At 34.9% G+C, this 24,752-nt stretch overlaps 1 protein-coding gene across 1 annotated transcript in view; it reads right to left on the reverse strand.

Moving 5' to 3' along the window:
* The window catches only part of LOC149808355 (uncharacterized), a 57,390-nt gene extending 35,686 nt beyond the window's left edge, over positions 1–21,704 (reverse strand). The window contains exons 1-3 of the mRNA XM_089976011.1: positions 21,634–21,704; positions 12,417–12,595; positions 937–1,192 (exon numbers count right to left, since the gene is read on the reverse strand). Of these exons, the coding sequence (XP_089832137.1) occupies positions 937–1,192; positions 12,417–12,595; positions 21,634–21,682 (484 nt within the window). The 5' untranslated portion in view covers positions 21,683–21,704. The remainder of the gene's footprint in view (positions 1–936; positions 1,193–12,416; positions 12,596–21,633) is intronic.
* Between the last annotated feature and the right edge of the window lie 3,048 nt (positions 21,705–24,752).

The following is a 24,752-nucleotide window of genomic DNA, read 5'->3' on the forward strand; positions in this document are numbered from 1 at the left end:
ATGACACTGGCTACCTTTAGTTAATATCCCTGATGACATTGGATACCTAGTTAATATCCCTGATGACACTGGATACCTTTAGTTAATATCCTTGATGACATTGGCTACCTTTAGTTAATATCCCTGATGACATTGGATACCTTTAGTATACATCCCTGATGACACTGGATACCTTTAGTTAATATCCCTGATGACACTGGATACCTTTAGTTAATATCCCTGATGACACTGGATACCTTTAGTTAATATCCCTGATGACATTGGATATCTTAAGTTAATATCCCTGATGACATTGGATATCTTTAGTATACATCCCTGATGATATTGGCTACCTTTAGTTAATATCCCTGATGACACTGGATACCTTTAGTTAATATCCCTGATGACATTGGATACCTTTAGTATACATCCCTGATGTCACTGGATACCTTAGTTAATATCCCTGATGACATTGGATACCTTTAGTATACATCCCTGATGACATTGGCTACCTTTAGTTAATATCCCTGATGACATTGGATACCTTTAGTATACATCCGTGATGACACTGGATACCTTAGTTAATATCCCTGATGACATTGGATACCTTTATTATACATCCCTGATGACATTGAATACCTTAGTTAATATCCCTGATGACATTGGATACCTTTAGTATACATCCCTGATGACACTGGATACCTTTAGTTAATATCCCTGATGACATTGGATACCTTTAGTTAATATCTCTGATGACACTGGCTACCTTTAGTTAACATCCCTGATGACATTGGATACCTTAGTTAATATCCCTGATGACATTGGTTACCTTTAGTATACATCGCTGATGATACAGGATATGTTTAGTTAACATCCCTGATGACATTGGATATCTTTAGTTAATATCCCTGATTATATTGGATATGTTTAGTTAACATTCCTGATGATATTGGATACCTTTAGCTTCCTTTTTCAGCTGTTCAATATGTTGCAGCAGATGCTGTGACACTGAACTTCTGGCTCGTTCCTCATTACCAAAGCTAGTGAATTTCTCCCGACATTTTTTAGGCATCAAGCAACATGTGAAGGTGAAGTTACGAGTCATCTCATTTGCACTGTTGTCGGCAAAGAGCATCATGAGGTTTCTCTCTGACAATTCACTGATCTGTTCCAGATTTAGACTGTCCAGTGTTAGGAGATATCTCATTGTCATCTACAAGGAAATGGAAAATGTACATTATTCTAAAAGTAAAGAAAATTATGTTGGCTATTTTGTTATAAAGCTGTGGCTATATTGAATGGCTAAAGTGACATAGACCAAGGCCCAATCTGAATGACCACACACACGTGGTGTATGCTCAGTAGCACTTAAGTATAATTCATTATTTCTTATGGTACTAGTGGTACACAGAGCTCCAAAATATACATCCTATTTCTGTATTTTTTTGCAGGAAAAAATGCATCATGAAATTTTCAAATGATTTACAATTATGCAAAACAATTCAAGCTTAAGCATTTAGTCGAAAGTTATCACTGTATTGTTCTACCATAATCAGTTGTTTTGTGCAGGTTATAAACGACTCAAATACAGTCATATAATCAACACCTGAATCAATCTTGGTCACTAAACCACTTTACAGTTTCAAAAGGCATGGTTTGTATCTTGATGATTAAGATTCAGGCTCATGAACTTGACTTGTTTTTTGTGGCATTCACAAAACACCCCATCAAATGGTAAAAAATGAAATTAGTTCCAAAATTGGGAGTGCAAAACTCAATTTACTTATCTCATTCACAAGTACAGGTATGGAAGGTAAAAAAAGATTAATGACATAATTCCATATATTCATTCATTTTGTAATGTAACGCAGCTCCTATATTATTTAAAATAATAGTGGCTTCAAATTTAGCTGTATCACTGGGTGATCTTTGGATGTGTTGTTTGTAAATTGTTCCACCTTTCAAGAACTGTTGGATAAGAGGGAATAATGAACTTCAGAAACATAGGTACAAGGTGCAGATTACTGGATTCATAACTGAACACAGATGGGTACAAGGTGCAGATAACTGGTTTCATACATAAACAACACAAATATGGGTATATAGTGTTCCAGCTAAACACGATTAGAGGGACACTATGCCCTGTCCAACATTTTTAGTGCCCCTGTCAAATTTATGATGCTTTTGAACATCCCTATATAATTTAAAAGATAATTTGAAAGTGCCCCACTCATTCACATATGAAATTTCTGTTTTTGGCACCATATTCTTGGCAGGCTTTGCCACAGCTGTGCAATTGGTTTACTTGTTTTTATCGTTTAGGCTCATTATTGATGCCCATGCAATCACCAAAGAGTTTGCATACCACAGAGAGAGTTCATAATTCACTCGCAAAGACAGGATCTAAGTAAAAGAGGAAATTGACAGAATATTTTCGATAAGTGCATTTTTTTAATGAGGTCAAAATGTTTATTTTTTTCCTATTTGATACCCCTATCATTGCACTGTCATCAAGAGTCGTTGTCTTGGTAAACTAAAACCATTTCAATTGGGTATGTGTTGCTCTGAAGCATATGAAAATGGAAAACCAGCCTTTTTTGTCCATATACCCTTACTTATGTGTATATAAAGACATAATTATTGACATGCAGTAGCCCTCAATTTAATTTAATTTATTCTTTTTCCATTTATACCCATCGTCTATTCATTTTACAATTAGCTCTAATTTATTCAGAACACATGACATATAGATGGACATTTGTCTTTCTCAATGTCAGTACAATGATTTGCCTTTATAATGAACTTAGCATATCTGACAACTACAAGAATGATGTGCTTACAAAAACTAACTATTTTTGACCAAAATAAATATTATATTATTTACATTATACAGAGAGAAAGAAATATACTTTAAGTTTCACGGTTTTAATTTTTATGAAATTAATTTTCCAGTTAAATATTGTGTGGACCATAAGATCATGTATTAGTATTCTTATTATTGTTGTCATTTTATTATCATTATTTTCAGAGCAAATTTGAAACTTTGAATTACATTAATATTATTTGAGCATGAAGAGTAAAATGACGATTTGTATTTGTTTTAGATTCTCTCAATTTTGAGCAGGGTCTATTCTAGAGTGGCAAATTCCTCCCCCTTAATTTAAAAAAGTACAGTACAGCTCATGCAAGATTTTTATTTCTCAACCCAGCACAAGGTAAAGTTGTTACTACCCTCCATGCTGAAGCTCTGCAATAGAGGGAAACATATAAAAGGAAATCATTATATTATGTCTTAGGTCGTCATATATGGCTGAGATAAGCAAATCATTTCTCCTTCTCCTTCATGTACAGTCTCTGTAATTATTTACTGTTGTGTTTAAATATAATCTAAGAGGAATCATTTAATTAAATTATTTGTTGGAATTACGAAGTGCTCAATAACATTCCGAACAAAACTACTATTTTGGGATTACTGTAAATTCATTCAAAGACATTCTGGTGTTATGTTTATTTAATCAGCACTGTTTGTTAGTTTTTTTATTCATTAATACCATGGGTTATGTTGATTTATTTTTTCAGAAATGGCAAGTATTATAATCATTATACCTTTAATCTGCTGACAAATTAGACAAAACTACAGCATAGATGAAACCTGGCCCGCTACTTGCTATCTGAATTACTAGTCATATAACTTCACAAATCTCAAATGATGACATCGGAAGTCCAATAGTGACATGATATCAACAACAAACTCCTATTTAATGTTGTTATACAGAAATTCAATTATATTAAATGAAAGTCGGATACTTCTTGTAAAAATTAGCAATCTGGCCAGTCTGATATATCAAGCAGAGAGTACCTGTCAACATGATAGTCATGTAATTCCACAAACTCCAGAAGCTGTTCTCAGAATATATAAATATGGAGAAGAAAAAAATTCTTTCGTTTTTGTACTTTTTTTACAACCAGTATACGACTTTCATTTAATATTATTTTCTCTACAACATTTGAACATGTGGGTTGTTAGATTTGTGTACTCATGCGACTAGCAATGCAAATCGCTAGTACCAGATCACATTTTATCAACGCCATAGTTTTCTCTTGTCTTTCAGCAGATTAATGACATAACAATTTTAATACAAATTCTGAGAACAAAAGTAATTTTCATATTGATTTCATGCATGTATTGCTTAATCTAACAACATTTAAAGTTTGCTAGGCCATCTGGTAAGCGGCGATGCTTTGCCACCACCATGTTGGCCTCTTGTGATGCTAGAGTGGTTTTCATACCTTCTTTGTAAGGAAAGATGCGGATATCGAGCTGACTTTGAAAATAAAATGAACCTAATCCACTGAGCATTTGGATTGACTCAGCATACATAGGTCTCGGAAATGCTTAATTATGTGTATTTGGACGCCAATTTTTTATCTGGAATGCAGAAAATCACTGAGGCGGAAGTCCTCCCATACGCATGTAATAGGTGTGCAGCAAAATTCAAAGACTTGCCAGTCCTGCTTCAGCCACGTGCTTTTTCGGGAAATGTGTTGATCAATTAGCTGGGCTGATATTTACAAGACAGAATTCTAAGACTAAAAGACCCCTTGATGTACATACATGTTGCCATTATAAGAGTACATAAAAAAGAACATGATGCAATAGCTGGGCAGCAAGTTCAAAGGGTTTGACTGGTGGCCGGGTGGGAAAATGTCCTGATATTTACACTGACTGAATTCAGAGGCAGAAAGACCCAGAGATGTGGTCATTTATAAAAGTACATCAAATAAACAACTTTAGCTTTCGTTATTGTGTTCATTTCCGAATGTATTGGAATAAGTAGTGCACGTGACCTCAGAATCAAGACAGGTTGAGTTAGACAAAATGCCATTCGTAAATTAGGATAAGTATTTTGGGGTTAAGCGACAAATTTACGAAGAGTGTAACGATATTCAGAAGAGTGCTAAAGCTGCTAGGATTGATAGTTTGGATGGGACAGTAGCTAAGTGTTAGAAAGTGTGTGATGCCTAGCTTAGTGTTTGGAATAAGCCCTTACTTGGATTGATAAAATTCAGTCTCACTCTGATGGACGAACAAGAGCTATTTAAGAGGTACATTGACTGACTATACTTTTCTAAAAATGCCCCTTGCCTTAGCCCAGTTATTTCCAGCGTTGTAGTGAAATGTATTCATCAAGACATCAGTAGCTAGACCTACTTTTGATATCAATTATGTTGACAAACAAACTCTTGCCCATTCACAAGCATATGTTTTGATAGCTGACTGACCATTAACCCTTTTCTGAGTAAGGTAGCAACTATCAATTTCCTGCACGATATCCTTTAACGATAAAACATATAAACTTGTGTTTTTAGATCAGAATCAGTGATCTGGATATATATTAACTGACTTTTGTACACTACAGTAAAACCTGTCATGAGCGACCTCTGCTATGAGCGACCACCTGTCATTTCCGACCACAATCGTAATGCACGGATCGATTTTACTATATAAATGCTCTGTTATGAACGACCACCTGCTGAACGCGACCAGCGACCGCGATTTCTTGGCAAAATATGCATTTTGACACTGCTATGAACGACCGCATCGCCAAAAAATCAAAACAGATCAACACCACTGACCTTAACTTAATCCTTTGTAAACACTAGAGCTCGGGATAAATGTAGTATGCAAACAAAGTGCACACTGAATAACACTATAGTTGAACAACCATATATCGGGATAAACACCTCTAACCATCATTTAATCCTTTGTAACAAAGACTGCATAAATAGCAAAGATTGCTCTAATAAAGTATTTAAAAATAATTTGTCTTGCTACAGTACCAGTTTTGTGAAATTTACAACTCCAGCGTACGGTGTCATTTGTAAACTGCAGTAAACCAGACTAAAGTACATGTCACTAACCGCCATTGTAGTGCCGAAGTCATGTGAATAGCCAGTAAGAGTAACATCAAAGGGAGTAATGATGGATATACACAGTCAATTTAGAGGTTTGTATTTTTTCTTTATCTGTATGAAAACTCACAAAACGCCGGTAGTCCTTATGTCCAAGTGAGAAATCGTTTGAAAGGGCTTCAGTGTTGGTTTGAGTACGTTGTTTGCTTTCCAGTTAATCCATAATGCCTGGAGGGTGAATGAGCTCATTGTCTTTAATACTAGTAAGTGAGAATCATTTCCGGATTTTTTTAAAATTATTTTTTATTTCTTTTGTTAGTGTTTCACCAAGCCACAATCTGTTTACGTGGGTGCAGATGGTCGGAACATTTGTTTATCGAGCTATAACGCTGTTGATTTAAACTTCGTCTCAGAATAAATGTACAGTATTGTTTCCTGATGAGTTAATTATGTCTTTTGGTTTCATTCATTGGTACATAATATATATTTATTCCACAATTCCCCAAAACCTGATCAAAACCGATAGTCTTTATAACGTCAACACTAATAACAATGGCAGAATCTCCGCTGAAAAAAAGAAAAATTTTAACACTGGAAGAAAGGATTAATGTCATTGAAAGAAACGAAAAAGGCGAGACCACTCGCAAAATAGCAGTCAGCTTAAGCGTCGGTAAAACGCAAGTTCAAAATGTAATCAAAGACAAGAAGTCCATTAGAAACGAATGGCAGAAAGGTGCACAAGCACAGAGGAAATATGCCACGGCACGACGGACAGTTTACGGAGATCTGAACGAGCGAGTATGGGAGTGGTTTTGTGTCGCAAGGAGTAAAAACATACCAGTAAGTGGGAAGTTGATTCATGAAAGGGCAATAATTGAGATACATGTTCAGACCAAATAGCTGAGTAAAACATGTCAACAAAGAAGTATAATGGATTTCTTTAAAAAAAACAAGTGAATAAGTGTATAAAATAAGATATATAGATCAAATCTAACTGTTAATTTTTTGTATATATTAATGTGATGTTGAAATATAAATTTTATTCTCGTTTGATAGATGTATATCTTTATCATATAAAGATATTTTGAGAGGAATGCATGCATTATTTAACAAGATTCATGAATAAAGGATATGATACATGTACAGTGAGTATGGGTATTATTTATTTTTCAACAATGCTAACTATTCACACACCTCTTATGAGAGACCACCTGTCTTGAGAGACCGCTTTTGGTTGGCAGAAGGGGCGGTCTCTCATAACAGGTTTTACTGTATTTCATCATAAAGTTAGTTTTAAACTGTAACTGAACCAGTAGGCCTAACGGGAAATAATGGCGGACTTTTCTAAGTCTTGTATGTACCAGTTTATTAGATTGTCTGTTTTTGTAAATCACGGGGCAAATATATTCAGAAAAATATACAAATCATTGGAAGCAAAGCCTAGGTAATATTTTATTAAAGATTTAACTTTAAAATGCAAATTACGTAGGACAGAAACGTATGGGACAATGCTATGTTGTGGAATTCACGAGATGTGCTTTAAGGTCTAAGCTGTTTTCCGACTTAACACATATTTGCAAAAATACGGGGGCGGGGGGGGAAGCAGCAAATCAGATACTATTTAACCTTTGCTTAAAATTACTACAAGTACATAGACAAATAAATAAACCATAAATTTGGAATCCCGTCAAGGACTGTTGTAATGAAGCTATATTAAAGTGAGAGATTACATTATGAAAACCTCTCCATCTAAAATTAGATGCACTCACATCTGTGTTGATTGCGTAGGAAAGAAGTGACTGCAACTTTTGATGGTGGGACTCCTATTTTTACCTTATTGGGAGTCCTGGACTCCTAGTTTTAAAATCCATGCGAGACCTCTGGCATATACAGTAATACCTCGTGCATTCGCGTTTCTGGATTCGCGAATTCACGGATTCGCAAAATTTTCATTGGTACCCTCTACGTACATGTTTTCTTTATTTTATTGAATTGTACCTTCGTTATATGACTTCTGTGAAATATGAAGTTTACCTAGTTTACCTTCCTGACAATGACAAAGAAAACATCAGTCATTAAGTTTACAGTCCCATTCATTACTTGGTTTTATCTTACTGTGAGTGCAAAAGAAAACGGCAGCCAATGAATTAGTATAGGGGTAATATTAGTATACATGTACCGTACTGTAAATGCGCTAGTGTGGCAAATACCCATTAGGCGATACTGTACTCTATTTTTACGTCAACCATTTATTTCTCTTTTTAAGGGTAATGTATTAAGCTAACTTTTAAATGAAATTAAAGTGCTTTGGGAGCATGATTTGGGTCATATTTAGGGTTTAAACCCTAGAAATAAGCATTTATTAGCATTTTTAGTGACTCGTACCAAACATTTGCGATTCCTCCAGACCCGCGACTGGTTCTGGAACCTAACCTCGCAAATGTTTGAGGTATTACTGTATGTTTATTGCAAGCACCCAAATGATCCACACTACACCCTGCGAATATTCTGGTTAGAACTCGACAAATTTAACTCTCGATCAGTTAAGTTAAGTCTCAATTATGTATTTGTTTTGGGCATCAAGTTTTTCTGACTGCCATGATCATTTTCAAAATTCAAAGACTTTTCACAGTTGGGAAAAAATGATCATTTCTCCCGACTTTTTCTAATAGCGTGGGAACCCTAGAAGAACATATGCTCCCAGGAAAGTATCCATAAATGAGGACTTTCCAATTCTCTTCCAAAACCCCAAAGTGAAAACTGGGGAGAAAAAGACAATCATGGACCACCACCCCACAAAAAAGCATGAAAAAAGTAAGCAACAGAGAAAGAATGTTTTGTTAGTTCCATGGTACATAATCAAAAAACTGGTGTCCTCTGAATCTGACTGAAAAACAGGAAATATATTTAAAAAATCATTTGCTTTTGGTAAAGAAGAGTGGATAGATAAACAAATAAACAGAAATAAAAGATCAAACATGGAAGGAACAGAAATTAAAACAAGACCTAAAAGCTAAAAATAAGAGAAAATACCCTTAAGAGAACACCCAGACCTATATTAAAAATAGAAAAAACTTGGAATAACAAACACAAGAACAATAAGGACTTGCACAAAACGACAACCCCAACCTAAGATGAAAGATAAAGCATTAACCTTATATATATATATATATATACACACACACACACACACATATATCTCTTGATATAGAATGAACCACAAATCATACTAACATACATGTTCAGTATGTGTAATATTTCAAAAGGAAATGCTTTACAAATACAGAATTGATATGAAATGAAACAATATCATAAAATCTGAATAATTTATACCAATTAAGTTCAATAAATATCAATGGGAAAGATTAAGCATAACTATGTCAAGTATTTATACATGACAAATGGAATTTATAACAAATCTTAATGATTATTTAATGCAATATTCAGTGGCAATTTCAGAAATGTACTGATTGAGACAGAACATGTCAAGGCTTCAATAAAGGGACCATATGTACTCAGTCGAGTCAATTTTTAACAATAAAGATCCTGATCTGCTGTTACATAATGCACATGCAGATCAGGGTCTATTTTGTTTGTTCTACTGATTACTCCTAACAAACTGCACAGACCCATATCTACCAGCTCATTATGCAATGTTAGATCATTGGAAAATTCAGTCAACAAGCAGAACTGAAATTTTTTAATGTAACTAAATGTCTTTGAAATACGCAATACAAATCAGAACTAACACCAACGTCAGAAGACATTAAATTTGAAATAGTAAATATCAACCAAAGTTCACAACATTATAAAAAAAATATACACTTAAAATTACATTTTAAAAAGACAAATAACAATAAAATATAACAGACTGCAAATGTTTATAAGGGATGAATTTATATTTAAGCACTTACAAAAGATCAAAGGTTAACCATATAAAAACAAATTCTGCCGATTGGTTTGTCTCCTTGCTATAAAAAAGTTATAATCTTAAAAAGCAAAACAAACAATGCATAAAATCAATTAAAATATCAAATACAGTATGTAATAAAAAAAATGAGGTACAATATAAAAAAATTACTAGAAAATAAAAAGAAATCAAACAAATAATCTTGAAACACGAAGAAAATAAAAGAATATGAACATATAAGCATAAATAAGAAATATTTTATCTTGCCCTCTCTGCAGCAGGGGACTTTCTAAAAAAAATTTGATAGATACAAGTAGAAAATTACATGGCACATGTAAACAAGCTATGTAGAAGCAAAATCAATTTATTTTAAACTAGAATATTATTTATATAATAATTCTTAGCCTGAGGGAAAATGCCTTCCAAATACTGTTATGTATATTTAATTTGCTTTGTTTGTTTGTTAGTTTATTTTAATTTTTTTAATTTTATTACATGCTAGTGTAATGTTACATTGTATGTTGGACTTGACCCTGTCCAAAACTGAGTTTATTGCCACTTTACCAAACTGACATTTTTTAAATTTTATTCTGTCTAAACAACTAATACATAGCTAAAGTATCCTCTATGTGTATGGGATTAAAATCAGTATTATTAATGGAAGTAAATATGTTTAAATGGGTATAGGTCTAAGTTTCTGAATTTCCTTTGTGTACTTTACATAATCCAGGTGTTGATGTTTATTTTGTACACATCAGGATCATTCTAGAGAATTATTTTCCATTAGGTAATTGTTTTGTTCCTTTCAGAAAATTCTAATTGTGACCTGAGGTCAAGTAGACAACTATATAATCTTGTAACTGAGAGGTTTTTTCAGTTGGTCTTTAAGATCTAGCACTTTGAAGTTGTATTATATGTTGTGTTGAATTGGGCTGAATTTTATTTCATCAAATTACTGAATTCAAATGATTATTTTCTCTGGAAATACAAAAATGCTCTGATAAAATTCATGGACAGAGACATTAACAAGAATTAATAGTGAATTCAAACCTGGAATTGTATTACTGTGATTCAGCAAAAGACAGCTGACACATGAACACTCTATGAACTACCAGACATGACTGACTTCGTATTTTGGATTTATTCTGGACTTCTACTGAATTTTATTCAGGACTTTAAATTAGTAGGGCTTATGTCTCTTAATTCGTGGATTAATTTGGGATTTTATTTGCAAGTCTGTACGTTTTTTTCTTCTCATTTTCACTTTGTATTTTACGGAAATAAATTATCTGTTGCATTTCACAAAGCTTGTTCCCTTTCACTCTTTTCTGTTACTTATTTTAAGAGCAAAGACTTGTAACAGTATGATGGCTAGTGGGAGCCATGGCACAAACTGGCCAACTCCCTCAAAGTATGATGGCTAGTGAGCTGTGGCAAGAACTCGCCAACTCCGAGTATGATGGCTAGTGAGGGCTGTATGGAGGACAGGATAACTCCCTGAGAGTATGATGGCTAGTGAGGGTAGTAGCAAGGATATGCCAAATCTCTGAAAGTATGATGGCATGTGAGGGTGGTGGAAAGAACTGGCCAAATCTGAGTACGATGACTAGTGAGAGCTGTATGGAGGAGAGGCCAACTTCCTGAGAGTATGATGGCTAGTGAAGGTGGTGGCAAGGATAGGTCAAATCCCTGAGAGTATGATGGCTAGTGAAGATGGTGGCAAGGACTGGCCAACTCCCTGAGAGTATGATGGCTAGTGAGGGCTGTATGGATGACAGGCCAACTCCCTGAGAGTATGATGGCTAGTGAGGGTGGTGGCAAGGATAGGCCAACTTCCTGAGAATATGACACCTAGCGAGGGCTGTTGCAAGGACTGCCCAACTCCCTGAGAATATGATGGCTAGTGAAGGATGTGGCAAGGACAGGCCAACTCCCAATAATAATGGGAATCTGTGTCTGACAAGACTGGAAGAGGAGCAAAATACAGCCTTTGAGGAGGTAGGAATTGGCTACATCACTACCACTAGGGGGCAGTGATGCACATAGCTGGCCTGACTTCCGTTGTCACAAGTTATAAAAGTTCCCTCCCAAAACAAAAGTAGATGAGCCTACTCATTGAGTAATACTTGTCACAAAAATGTGGCATACTTATCACAAATTTTGTATGGGGGGGAGGAGGAGGAGGGGTTCCCTCACTGGCCAGCTAGCTTCTCAATAGCTAGTGGTTTAGAGATGTTCACATTTTATTTGCTTTTACCCTAGAAGTACACTATTATGATAGGCAAACACACAACGAAGACTAGCCAGTTTAAAACATTTTTATATTTGATTTCATTTTAAAGTACAGCTGTTTTAAAATAGTAGTAAAAGATATGGCCCTGTTCAGCAAAAGGAATCTCGAGTCTGGGCTAGTGATTTTTATAAAGCCACTTTCCCTGGACTCAAGTCTGAAATAAAAATGCTATTGAGCTCTGTGTCATACAGTCAGATATTGATTTACACACACACACACCCACACACACACTCTTTTTGACTTGCAAAAATAACCCTACACCATCATTACCACTGCCACCATGCTTAACCAGGCGAGACAAAAAAGGGTAAAAAGTGGTACCTTTCTTTTCCTATGCTGAGGTTTGGGTTCATTTTCCAGTGTTTCTGAAGCTACCTGTGCCAGGACATTGAGAGACCGTTCCCTACCAGCTGTATGATCTTCCCCATCCTCTTCATCTGTACTGTCAATCCTTCTCCTTGACCTTAGTGACCTTCCACTTCTTGGACTCTTGGTCACAGCTACAAGGAAACAATAAATTAACCAACAAACAAGGTGGACTAGCAATTAATTATATTTGAAATTTATACCAATTTAAATAGTAATGACTATCCTGCAATGATGTTTTGCATTGTTCCAACAAAGCGTAATTCCCACTCCTTTGTAACTAATGGTATGGTACATGTACTGCTTAATAGTTAACAATGAAGGTACATGGATATACATGTATTATGAGATACAGTGGTTAGAATCTCTGACAAACAATGGACAAAATTTGAGAGAAATGCACCTATTCATTTAATGCAGCAAAAGGTCTTTATTTTTATCATATATCTGGACATAAATAAAAAACCAATTCAATAGTCTTGCCAATGTACATTTAGAAAAGATGATTGATCAACTTCATTTGCAATTTAAGCAGCTCTTGATTCAAGAAAATCTGGGACAAATAAACCTGACGAGAAGCACACCTTCAGGTTCTCTTGAACAGCACAATTTGTCCAATGACAGGGAGAAAAAAAGTCAGCCAAACAAACAGAAAACACTGCATTTACTCTGAAATGCAATCCATATGCAAAGGCACTTCAATCTAGTACATGTGTGTGTGTGTGTGTGTGTGTGTGTGTGTGTGTGTGTGTGTGTGTGTGTAAGAGACTGGCCATTTAATTTATAGGCCTAGAATGTTATTTCCACCCAGATGTTTGTTCCTTTCACCACAAGATAAATTATTTTCAAGAACAATAGTGAATGGAGTAATGATATTTTATATACTACAAATAAGAACAAGGCAACTGTTTCAAGTATTTAACCCACAGCCTAAAAAAAAAAATTAAAAGGCCTCTCCCCTGTAGACTTGACCTCAGTGTATCTTTACATAAATCAAAGCAGTGACCTATGTCAACACTAATAAAATATTGACAGGATTTGGCATCAAAAGATGATGTCAATTTCAGCTTCGGAAAGGTATGTTTATCCTATGAAGTCACCTGACTTGGTGCATTGCATTTAACAGTCCCACTTATGGTTATGCCATTAACAACAGCAATTTGATAATTGTTCAGAATTAATCTGAAATGAACTACATTATTTGCTGAATTGAATAATGTGAAAAATTTTCAAATCCAGATGTTCAGAGATTCTGATTGTAGATAATCCTCATCTCAGAAACAAAACCATGCTGACTGGGAGGTTCAAACCAGTGTTTCCCTTTACGCATATTTGTGCATCATGTACGCATGCTGGAGAAAATCGACGCACACATTTTGTTGCCGTGCGTTTTTTTGACGCAAAGGATTTTCATAGTGTGATCAGGATTTATTTAATACCCAATGCATTGGACGATTGATGGCATCATAGGCACTGACTGGTTCCCCGCTTTGTTTGTTCCTTGCCTTGCGCTCCTCTATTCGTATAGCAGAGTGCAACGCAGGGAACATACGAAACAATGAACCAGACTAGCATAGGCAATGTTATGACAGAGTAGCTTCCCCTAATATCGTGAGCTCTCATGCGATGTTTAATCTGTATGCTTGTTGCACTAGAAACTGATCTCCACATTAAAACGTCATGCACTAAAAATCATTAGTGAAGAAAGTGAAAGAAGCAGAAGACAAAAGAGTAACTATGGATCTAACTTTAATGAAAAATGGAGAAAAAAATACCCTTGACTTGAATACGGTATTTATACCAGTGTTTATTGGTGTGACTTGTGATCGCGTGATTGCAAAGACTGCAAAAGTGAATAATCCTTTCGTGACAGGGTTTTAGAATTTTTAAAAATCTGCCCTTGTTCGCCACAAGATATCTGGAGAACACATTATAACCCAAGACATTTTTTCACAACAAAGAAATCAGTAAACTTGCAGAGACAGATGCGTTATTTGGATTACAAAGTCAGCGGGTCATTGCAGATTTTGTTGGTTTTTAACTTTGCTGCAATAAAATAAAGATCTTAAAGTTCAAGTGTAACTTATTAGAAAGAAGATGAATCATTATCATCCTTAATATTTGGATAAACGTGTTCTAGGACGAAGTACAATGAAACAATGATAGTACACATTTTATGAAAGGTAGTAAATTAACTGCCATTTTGTTAAAAAGATTTATTTGGCTTTTTGTATTGGCTTGTATGTACTGTGTTGGGCTATAATATTGCATCATACTAATTATAAGGAGACTGTTAAAAGAACGACTTTAAAAGAAAAATGAACTAATAAAATTATTCTTTGAATGGACAATGCATTTGTTAATTGTGCATGTTGGTTTATTTGTTATGTTGAGAGAGAGAGAGAGAGAGAGAGAGAGAGAGAGAGAGAGAGAGTATGTTGTTCAAGTTGCAATATTCTACTTCAAGCTGAAAAAGTACAAGTCATATCAAAATTTGTCAGTTTAATTTTGAACCGCACATTTTTTATTTGACTCCCAGTTCTGACACCAAGTTTTTTTTTTTAACCCTCAATTTTACACCACCTGGGGGATCCACTGTTCAAACATGTTGTGATCACTCACCATGCTTAATTCTTATTAGCCTAGATAAACAGCGGCTGACCAAGAAAGAGGATGCTTTCTGTAGATATTTCTTTCAATGCTGTGAATATTTGATTGCACAACTGCATACCTTGCTGAATCCTGAAAGCTGTTCTTTTTTTACCCACTTTTCCCTGAATTTTGAAAAATGTATGTCCTGCAGAATTTATCACTTGTCCATGTATTTAAGTAACACAACATACTGACAGCTGTTATTACAAATTACTTTATTTTCATTAACATACAAACTTCTAATTCTAATGAACAAAATTTAAAAAATTTAAAAAATGCTCTAACCTCTTCTTCTGTAGCTAGTACTAAAAGTGATATAAAGTATTTCTGAAGCTAACTGACAAATCAAGTTCAGAATGACTATAGTGGATGTCAGATTATTATTTTCATTTATGACAAACTATACACCATAAGTATCTTTCTGTTCAGAACCCCAGCTGAAATAAGTACATTACAAATGTGGGCTGAAAAATGTGTTAATCTACTCTGCCAGTCTGGCAAATGGTAAATAAATGTAATCGCACAGAGAAAAAAAACTCTTATTCAAGAAGAAATTATAGAAATATAGAAGTTGACAATGTTAATATTTTAAATTCATTTTCAAAAGAATTTTCTTTATTATAAGCAGTGGCAGCAGTTCTGTGTTATTAAGGTTCTCCAGGACACAGAAATCCACATTAAAGCACAAATACTTTTTAATTTGGGACACTTAAAAGATCCAACAGCTAAGATCAATGTTCTTCTCTCTGCTAATTCTCTATTATTTAATCATTTTCTATACAGTGACTACCAACTGAAATAATGTTTGATCTATCAAAGTTCAAGTGATTGTAATGGGTTTAGTTGAAGCCACAAAGGTTATATCTTGGAAAAGAAAATTAACACTTTCAGCACTAGGTAACTTCAATGGAAGACAACATTCAAAGATAACTTTGAAGATGTTTAATAAATGTAGGCAACATATTTTCAGTAACCTACATTTTATTTCCTGTGATAGTAATACATATATGGTATCACTGTAAAGAAGACAAATTCAGGCCTGTGAAAATATGCTCTGAAACAACTTTACTTGCACGCAGGTGATTATACTGGTAAATGAAAAGGTAAGTTTAAGGTAAATTTTACTGCATTCAATCAAAAATGTTGAATGAAGCATTTAAAGAGTAATATGTGGTTGGTTTTTGATCTAATATGTTCCTACAAATCATGGTTTGAATAGCAACAGTGTCACATTTCAGAGAAGACCACAAATGGGTAACAAGAGTTGTACAAGTTTAAACAAAGAGTAAATAAAAGCACAAATAGTATTTTAAAATTCATTGTGCCCATCATTTTTGTAAATGAAGCTGTCCATGGCAGTGCCATGATTAAAGATTCAATGCAAACTGAATGAAGCAGAAAGTGAAAAGAGTAATGCCTATGAAACAGAAAGAGGATTTCTTTCATTTGTATTGTTTTATCTAGATTCATATATCAGTACTGCAATCCAAAGTGATACGCTAACTCTCCTTCTGGTGCTGTGTTGTTGCTGATGATAACTGATCAAAGTCGGGAGGGACATTTTACAGTTTGTTTGTACATGAATACTGACAGCCTAATCTTTTATTTTCCGGAAAAGAGGCAAATTTTATTGATGAAAACCAGCATAACGAACCTCTGATGATCAACAAAAGTTATCTATTTTCACGCACAATTTTGGTCAGTTGCATTTTGCTAATCATTCAAGTCAACAATAACAAAAGAAAATGCTTACTTAAATAAAGTACAGTCCTACACGTACATCTACTTAAATTGGCCTAGATTTTGGTCAGCGTAAAAAAAACATTGCATTGCTGAGGCTACCAAAGGGATGAGGCTATCATAGGGAAATAAATACAACTTTATAACACTAACATTGTTGTAGTAACTTAAGTGTTGTAAAATTGTGTGACTTGTTACTTAATCAGACCTCCCATCTTTTTTATGCAACCTGGTATAAATGAACTGTTAATTTTTATTGTGCATTAGAAATTGCAATTATTTTTAGAAACAAAACTCAATTTTGGTGCTTCGAATACATAATCATTGTTCAGCAGTACATTTGTCAACTAAACCCTAATATCTCGGGACCCAGTTATGTCAACGAATTTGACACACAAACCCCCATGTAATCGAGATAACCAAGTTAGACTGCATTAACAAAGTAATCACTCAAATGACAATTTACATTAAGTGACCAAACAACAACGATAATTTGGTTTAAATGGCACAGACAGTCTCTTTATTTTGTTTAAACTTTGCTTTGCTTTCGATTTTCTGTGTTAACATGTTTATAATTAAAACAAAGATTTATATGATTCTATAACATAATATCCACAATTTAAAATAGCAGGCCCAACAGATCATTCAACTTTATGAAAGTGGTGGTTCTTCTGAAAATCACGCGGCCTTGGGCCAACGCACCAGCGTTAGTGTCAAGCCCTATTCACACCAGACAAGACTGTCACCTATCTTAATAAAAGTTTGTCTAAACCCGTCTACAATCTTACACAACAAACCATTTGAAGGTAAATGTATTCATGGCTTTCTCAATTTCCTTCACACTAGATTCATTGTTTTTTTTTTGGTTAAATTATCCATTTTTCAATGCGTTTTAAATCGTGAAAATTTATTCAGCAACCAACTATTTTTGCCTTTTTTCTTCCTCAATGATGATTGCTAAACATTGTCAGATTAGTGGAATGTTATAACATGCTTGGTGATTGGTTCATAAATGCAACCAGATATTTTGGTCCTTTTCAGCCAGGCAATAATTTGTCTAAATTACTTTCTATGGATCGACGGCATATCCCATCACCACCAAATTTCTCCTTGAATTTGTGCTGACCTCAAAAATGACCCTGCAGATGAATAAATCCTTGGATCTGTGGAGAATTCACCAAGATGAAATACATACATGCCAACCCCTGGCGAGGAAAAAGTGTAATCCAAGTGGATAAAAAGAGTAATCCGAACAGAAAAAGAGTAATCCACATATAACATGATAAAAATTCAATGAGCATATGTACAAAATGTTTTATTTATCCCTCTAGACTTTTAACATCAATTACTGCTTCAAGTTTTCATATATAACACTTTGAACTTTAAAAAGCAACAGACCCTCATATTGCATTTCAAAACACTTTGTATCAGCTGAGACTATAAATGTTTTGCACACCAGCAGAGCACTACGTGCTGGGTTATTACAGAGCCTGGATCTGAATTCAGTTTTACGTTTGTTAACAATGCTGAACAATCTCTCAGTCAGCATTAGAATGGTAAAGAACCAATATTCCTGTCATAACTTGACAAAGAAGAGGAAATTTATATCTTCCAGTTATTGGGTCTGTTAGCTGGCAAATAAGCTGAAAAAATCAACTCTATCTCCATGAAGTACATTGTCAGTTAGAGTGCCAACTTGATACTTCAGGAGTTCTCCTTTTAATTTTTTGGCATCCTTTCCCACAGCATGGTGCAACATATGACGGAGACAACCTGATATGAACAATGACAGAGACATTTTTTAAAATACAGAATGCAACTCCTTTATGAATTCCAGTCATCACTGATGCAGCATTAGCTGAAAGCCCCATACAGTTCTGATAACTTATATTTCTTCAAAGCATTATGAAGCAAACAAAAAATTATTTTTTCCAGTGGAATCTAATGTTAATTCTGGTAATGAAAAAAGAGCATTCGGACTTTGCCCTTTTCGTTTTCAAAGTCTCTTACACAGACTAGGTACAACTTTTTGTCATCATAATCACTACTCCCATCTGTTGCAATAGTAAACAGCCCAATTTTCAAGGTTTCTGCAATTTTAAGTGTAGTATCTTCTGCTAAATACCTAACAATGTTAGATGATTTTGTTCTTGCACATGCATATTTCTGCAACTTTGAAATCAGGAAACATCCGTTTGAACAAATAACCAATGTAGTCTTCTACCGCTAGGGGTAGTCCGTGATCTTTTAAGAACTCAGTACATACTGCCTCAGCATTTATAAAATTTGTGTCCACAATTTAGTTCTGCTGTAAAAAAAAAAAGAAGTTACCTTAGTACTGGAGTCAGTAAAACGAGGTAATTCAAGGCTTCTTTGTTTTACCACCATGACCAATATTAAAATCCTTTCCATACAGCTGGCAAGGGGTGTGAAGCTGCACTAGAATGGAATGCTATAATCTGTAGTTCATGTATTCATCTCTGAATCGATTTTTCATCTTTTCTAATCCATCTGGAAAATTATTTGAGAACCTTCTTTGCTCTAACACAAGCATCGACTAAAATAAATCTGACTGGAATTTTAGCGCCAAATAACTACAGACTGGTTCTGTACCAGATATAAATCTGAACAAAGAATCTGCAAGCAAAGATTACAAGATAGAAAACCAGTCTGTTCTCTCCTAACTAAGCCATACAACTGCTATAAATAGAAACCAAGGTGAAATGTTTGAAAGTAGAACCAGACTATTTCTTGGAAATAGGGCAACTGCTATAAATAGAACATAATACTGTTTGGAAAGTGCAGACTAACGTACTCTCATGTCATAGTTACACAGAAGCCAGAATACGTTCTGTGTGATTAATGGGATGTTAATAAAAAATGAGAAAACATTTATTATTAAATATTTCTTTGGGGGGGGGATATATATCTAAAATGCGTAATCTGAATACATTCACGTGTAAGGCATAATTTAGTGAACAAAGCTTAATGATTATGCCAAAAGCATAAGGGTTGGCATGTTTGGAAATAAAAAACAGGTCTGCCTATAATTCAGTGTAACAACAGAACAAATACATTTGCAAAGTCTATAACAAAACACGGATGGCACTAAATCAGGTTCTCACAGAAACACCCACAAACATGGCTGTAAAGGTAGATTGACATGTTTTACACAGAAACACCCGCAAACATGGCTGTAAAGGTAGATTGACATGTTTTACACAGAAACACTCACAAACATGGCTGTAAAGGTAGACTGACATGTTTTACATATGAATACAAAAGGGCACATCTTCCAAATAGTCGTTGAAAAGTAAAGGTTTGTGAAAACTGGACATGTCAAAAAACACATAAGATTAAATATATGACATCTGATGTTATTGACATGCAGGTTGTGAGATTTGTGTAATTACGTGACAAAGAATGCAAATGACCAGATTCAGGTAAATATCAGCAACGATGAACTTTCGACTAGTCTGTCAGCAGAGTAAAGATATAACAAATGATATGCCAACAATTTCCGAGAAAATAAATCATATTCCTATCGATTTCATGCAGGTATATCTTGATGAAAGGTCAGTCAAGTTTGCTAGGCTGGCTAGTAAGCAGCTACCCCAACTTTTCGATAGGCAATGGACTCTGACCCTACACCCCTCAACATAATTGTTCAAATATCAAAAATGGGGTAGCAAGGGTCAGAGGAAACTTGGACTACTACAGCCTGTTAAGTGAGCTTTCAGTTTTGATTTTTTTCAGGCATTTTGTTATATTAATCTTTAACATCCAGGATTTAATACCAGTCATAAAGCCAACTGAAACCAATGACACTTTGTTCTCTTTATCAGACCGATTCATTCAAACAATTCTGGTTTTCAATCTGAAATTTTACACCAATGTGATTCTTATTTCTGTCAGTTCTACATTTTTTTGTAAATCCTGTCATATTGAGTTTAAAATCAAACAATTTTTAAACATGCACACATTTAACAAGCAAGCACAATCAAGAACAAAATGTTGTCCCTGCACAGATTTCAACACTAATTTAAAGAGCAATACACATGCACTAGACCCAAAAGGTTTTCCCAAACATCCTATTCAGTTTTCCTTAAAAATGAAGAAAACGACTGGAACTAGTCTTGGAATTTAAAAAAATGAAACCTTTAAATTACTCTTAATTGCAAACAACAATAATACTGGATCAAGCTGTGTTCATTTCATTGCCATGTCATACCTCATCATATGCTATTAGGGAATTCAATTTTTTAAAGGATATTTGTATGTCGTGACATAAATGCAATTGGCTCTAAATAAACAGAATAATACTAATAGCACTTTTTGACGATTTAAGTCAGGACTTCACAGTTTTCCTAGCAAATTTCGGCTGCTATCTACCTTCAACCAATCAAATTTCAACCTCCTTTTCGCATGGCGATCGGCCATGTTGAAAGCGTCTGTCACGTTACGAGAAGTCAATTTCAACAAACCTTTCAAACTTATCAGTTACTTTCATGCTTAATAAATTCTAAAATGATTCAAATAATAATTCAATTGCTTGTCTGAAAACTATAGTGTCATCAATCAAATCTGAAAAAGACATGTTAACAATGTACACAAAAGTTGATACATTTTGAAACATTGTTGCCAGTGAAACTAGCAGCCGACATAACGTTCTCAACACTTGAAACGAACCATTTGGACAAATTTCTTACAAAGTATACCGCAGATTGATACAGTGTTACAAAATCTATTGCAAAATTAGAAGGATTTAAAAGTAACATACCTGTTTGATTTGAATTTGCCCCTTTTTCTTTTCGTCGTGGAGACGACATTTTTGGGAACTCGTCTGCTAAATGGGATTACCACGCACCCAAGTGTTTGTTAAAATGCACCCCTTCCTGAGACAGAAACTCCAAAAAAAAGAGTCATGCAACTGGTTGAAATATTATATCCAAAAATAAAGTACATTTTTTCACCTTTTTACAATATTTTGTGTCGTTGTCAAAACCAAATACATGTATATAATTTTCACATTTATTCTCCCGCGCATCCATTGGTTTTAAGGTAAATAAATCTCTAAACAAAAAATCTTCACAATTTCATTGTAAAATTTAAAAACAAAAAGACAAAAAGTTAAAGATTCATTTTAAGAATCAAAACATTTACAAATGTTAAAAGTTCATAATAGTTAACGAAAATAAAGAAGCAAAGGTTTAATTCCTGGTAAACGGTGTCGATATAGATATATATAAAGTTAATTTTATCTGCATAATACCTATCAATCAGGGATCAACCTCCGTTAAAATATATAATATATATTAAAATATCCCTCATCGACATCTGTTATTCCCCCCCCCCGGTGATTGTGTAAGAATTCGCTTTAACATACAAATATATTTGGCTCTTACATTTCACAGTTATATGTTAATATGTGCATTAATGAGTATAGGCACCGTCCTGTTTTAAATGTATGAAGGACTTCGATCACAATTGTTTCTGCTATGTAGTCTCTATAGTTGTTTCTCGGTATTGAGCATTACACTGTGTCAAAATCCTAATAAATATTATGTTAATCTAAAGTACATTAAAAGGTAACATCACGGAGATGTTCTTATCATAGGTTGTCCCGATTTTTGTTGGGTGGGGGTGGGGGTGGGTATAGATAGAGTAGGGCTATACTTTAAACATTGCAGCATGCAGTGTGTCAAATATTTCACTTCCGGATCAACGTCAGTTCTTCACTATTCGTGTCCACTGTCGCCAAAATACATACTGACAACCATACCATAATGCTCATATTCTAAAAAAACAAAAAACAATTATCTTTAAATTGATATTAAGAACGCCTAAATCTAATTCATATACAGTGCCGAATTAAACCCTGTGGATGCCCTAAAGTAGTCGAAATATTGCCCCCCCCCCCCCCCCGCAAATTTTTCAATATTTTTGTTGCGGGTCCCTTAAAAGGCGTGGGGCCCATATGACTGACTACTCTGCCTATTTGGTAATCCTGCATTACTCTTATATCACCACCTTAATGAGAGATGTTTTTAAAAAAATACTCTAAATATAGACTTGGACTACATTCGGAATAATTGTGACTCAAGTCCATACGTCACGCCAAATCCTTCCAAATGGATGAGCTGGTGTGGTCGTGGGGTGGGCTGGAGAGAACGTTGGGTAGGAGAGCTGGATAGATCATAGTATGAGCTAGATAGAATGTAGGGCGAACTGAAGAAATAGCTGGGTCAGCTGGAGGGTTCGCAGGGCGAGTTAGATAAATCGTAGCCTAAGGTCAGCTGGAAAGACCGCAAGGCGATTTAGAAATCATAGTCTAGAAAGAGCTGGAGAGGTTGTAAGGTGAGCTGGAGAGAACTTAGAGTGAGCTGAAGAGGTCGAGCTGGAGTAAAGGAGAATGAAATGATGTATAATTCTATCAGGAAACTGTAAAATTAAGATATTCAGTGAATACTGGTAAAAAAAATTGACTTGATTATTTCATATGATTGCATTCAGAAATTATACACTTGTAGCCCAGACCGGTGGCAAACCGGAAAATTAAAAGTACATAGTCCCAGGCTGCCGTATTCATTTGACATAACGTTTTGTCTATATGTAATTTGTTGGTGTCTCTCATATTTACCATTCAACATCGGTACAAAAATCTGATGGTAGTCAGTGGATGTTGATGTATCACATAAAACATCTACTCTGTATCAATAAAATTAGCGGCTACCAGTTTGACCAAATTGATTTAAATATAATGTAATCATCTCAGTTTATTTAGGACGAAAAAAATAAATATTTTACTGCGTACTTTTATAAGCAGTTAATCTCGTGGCTTAATTTAATTTTTAAACAATCGCATAGGTAATGCTCGATGTTAGCCAAATCGTTACAGATGGATGACCTTGAGAGATGGCAGCGTGAATTGGAGAGATCTTAAAGGCACAATAGTGCAGCTGAGGGTGAATTTTCTTACAGAAATGTTGGGACATTTATGTATATCAACAGATTGAATATACTATTTACAAGGCAATTCTGGAGTAATATCAAGTACGTAGAGGTTCTCATTATAAAATACGAGCTTTCTGAAATCTTCGTTCGTAGAGTAACGAAAGTAGTGAAGTGGGGCACTTTAGCCTCAGTGGGAATTAGCATTAAAAACACCCCTGGGTCACTTTAGCCGCAATGGGAAATTTAACATTACGAAAACACCTGGGTCACTTTAGCCTCAAGGGGAATTTAACATGGGAAAAAATTTTGGGTCTGTTGAGCCTCAAGGGGAATTTAACATGGGAAAAAATTTTGGGCTTGTTTAGCCTCAAGGGGAATTGAACATGGAAAATAATCTTGGGTCTGTTGAGCCTCAAGGGGAATTGAACATGGGGAATAAATCGTGGGACTCTCTAGGGACAAGGGGAATTGAACGGGATTTTTTTTAAAAATAAAAAAAAATGGGGTAGGCAATTGAAAGTCTATCTCCTTTCAAGAGATGTGGGTGTCCCTAAAAAGGGCCTTTGGGTTTCTTCTTCTTCTTCTAACTCCTCCACTTCTTCCACCATCCCCTTATCTTTCCTAAAATTCCTTTCTTCTTCTCCTTCGTCTCTGGCATCCAGTCAGGATGGCCTAGCGCTCTGAATTTCTCTTGTATTCGTATCCAGTTATGGTTGAGTTTGTCTAAGTTTTCTGTTCTCTTTCTATTTACTTCTTCTTTTCTTTCCTTAGACCACTTTTCTTTGATGTTCTTGACCTCTTCGGTCAGCACTTTCCTCATTACTTCTTCCGCTTTCTTAAGCTTGTCAAAGCCCCACTTCACAAAAGACCAATCTGTCCATTCTACAATGTCTTCTAATAAACACCTTACACTCGTCACATAAACTATGGCTTCTTTCAACTTGC

The sequence above is a fragment of the Sinohyriopsis cumingii genome, chromosome 1 (genome assembly GCF_028554795.1).
Source record: "Sinohyriopsis cumingii isolate HCF-2022 chromosome 1, ASM2855479v2, whole genome shotgun sequence".
Taxonomy (NCBI): Eukaryota; Metazoa; Mollusca; class Bivalvia; order Unionida; family Unionidae; genus Sinohyriopsis; species Sinohyriopsis cumingii.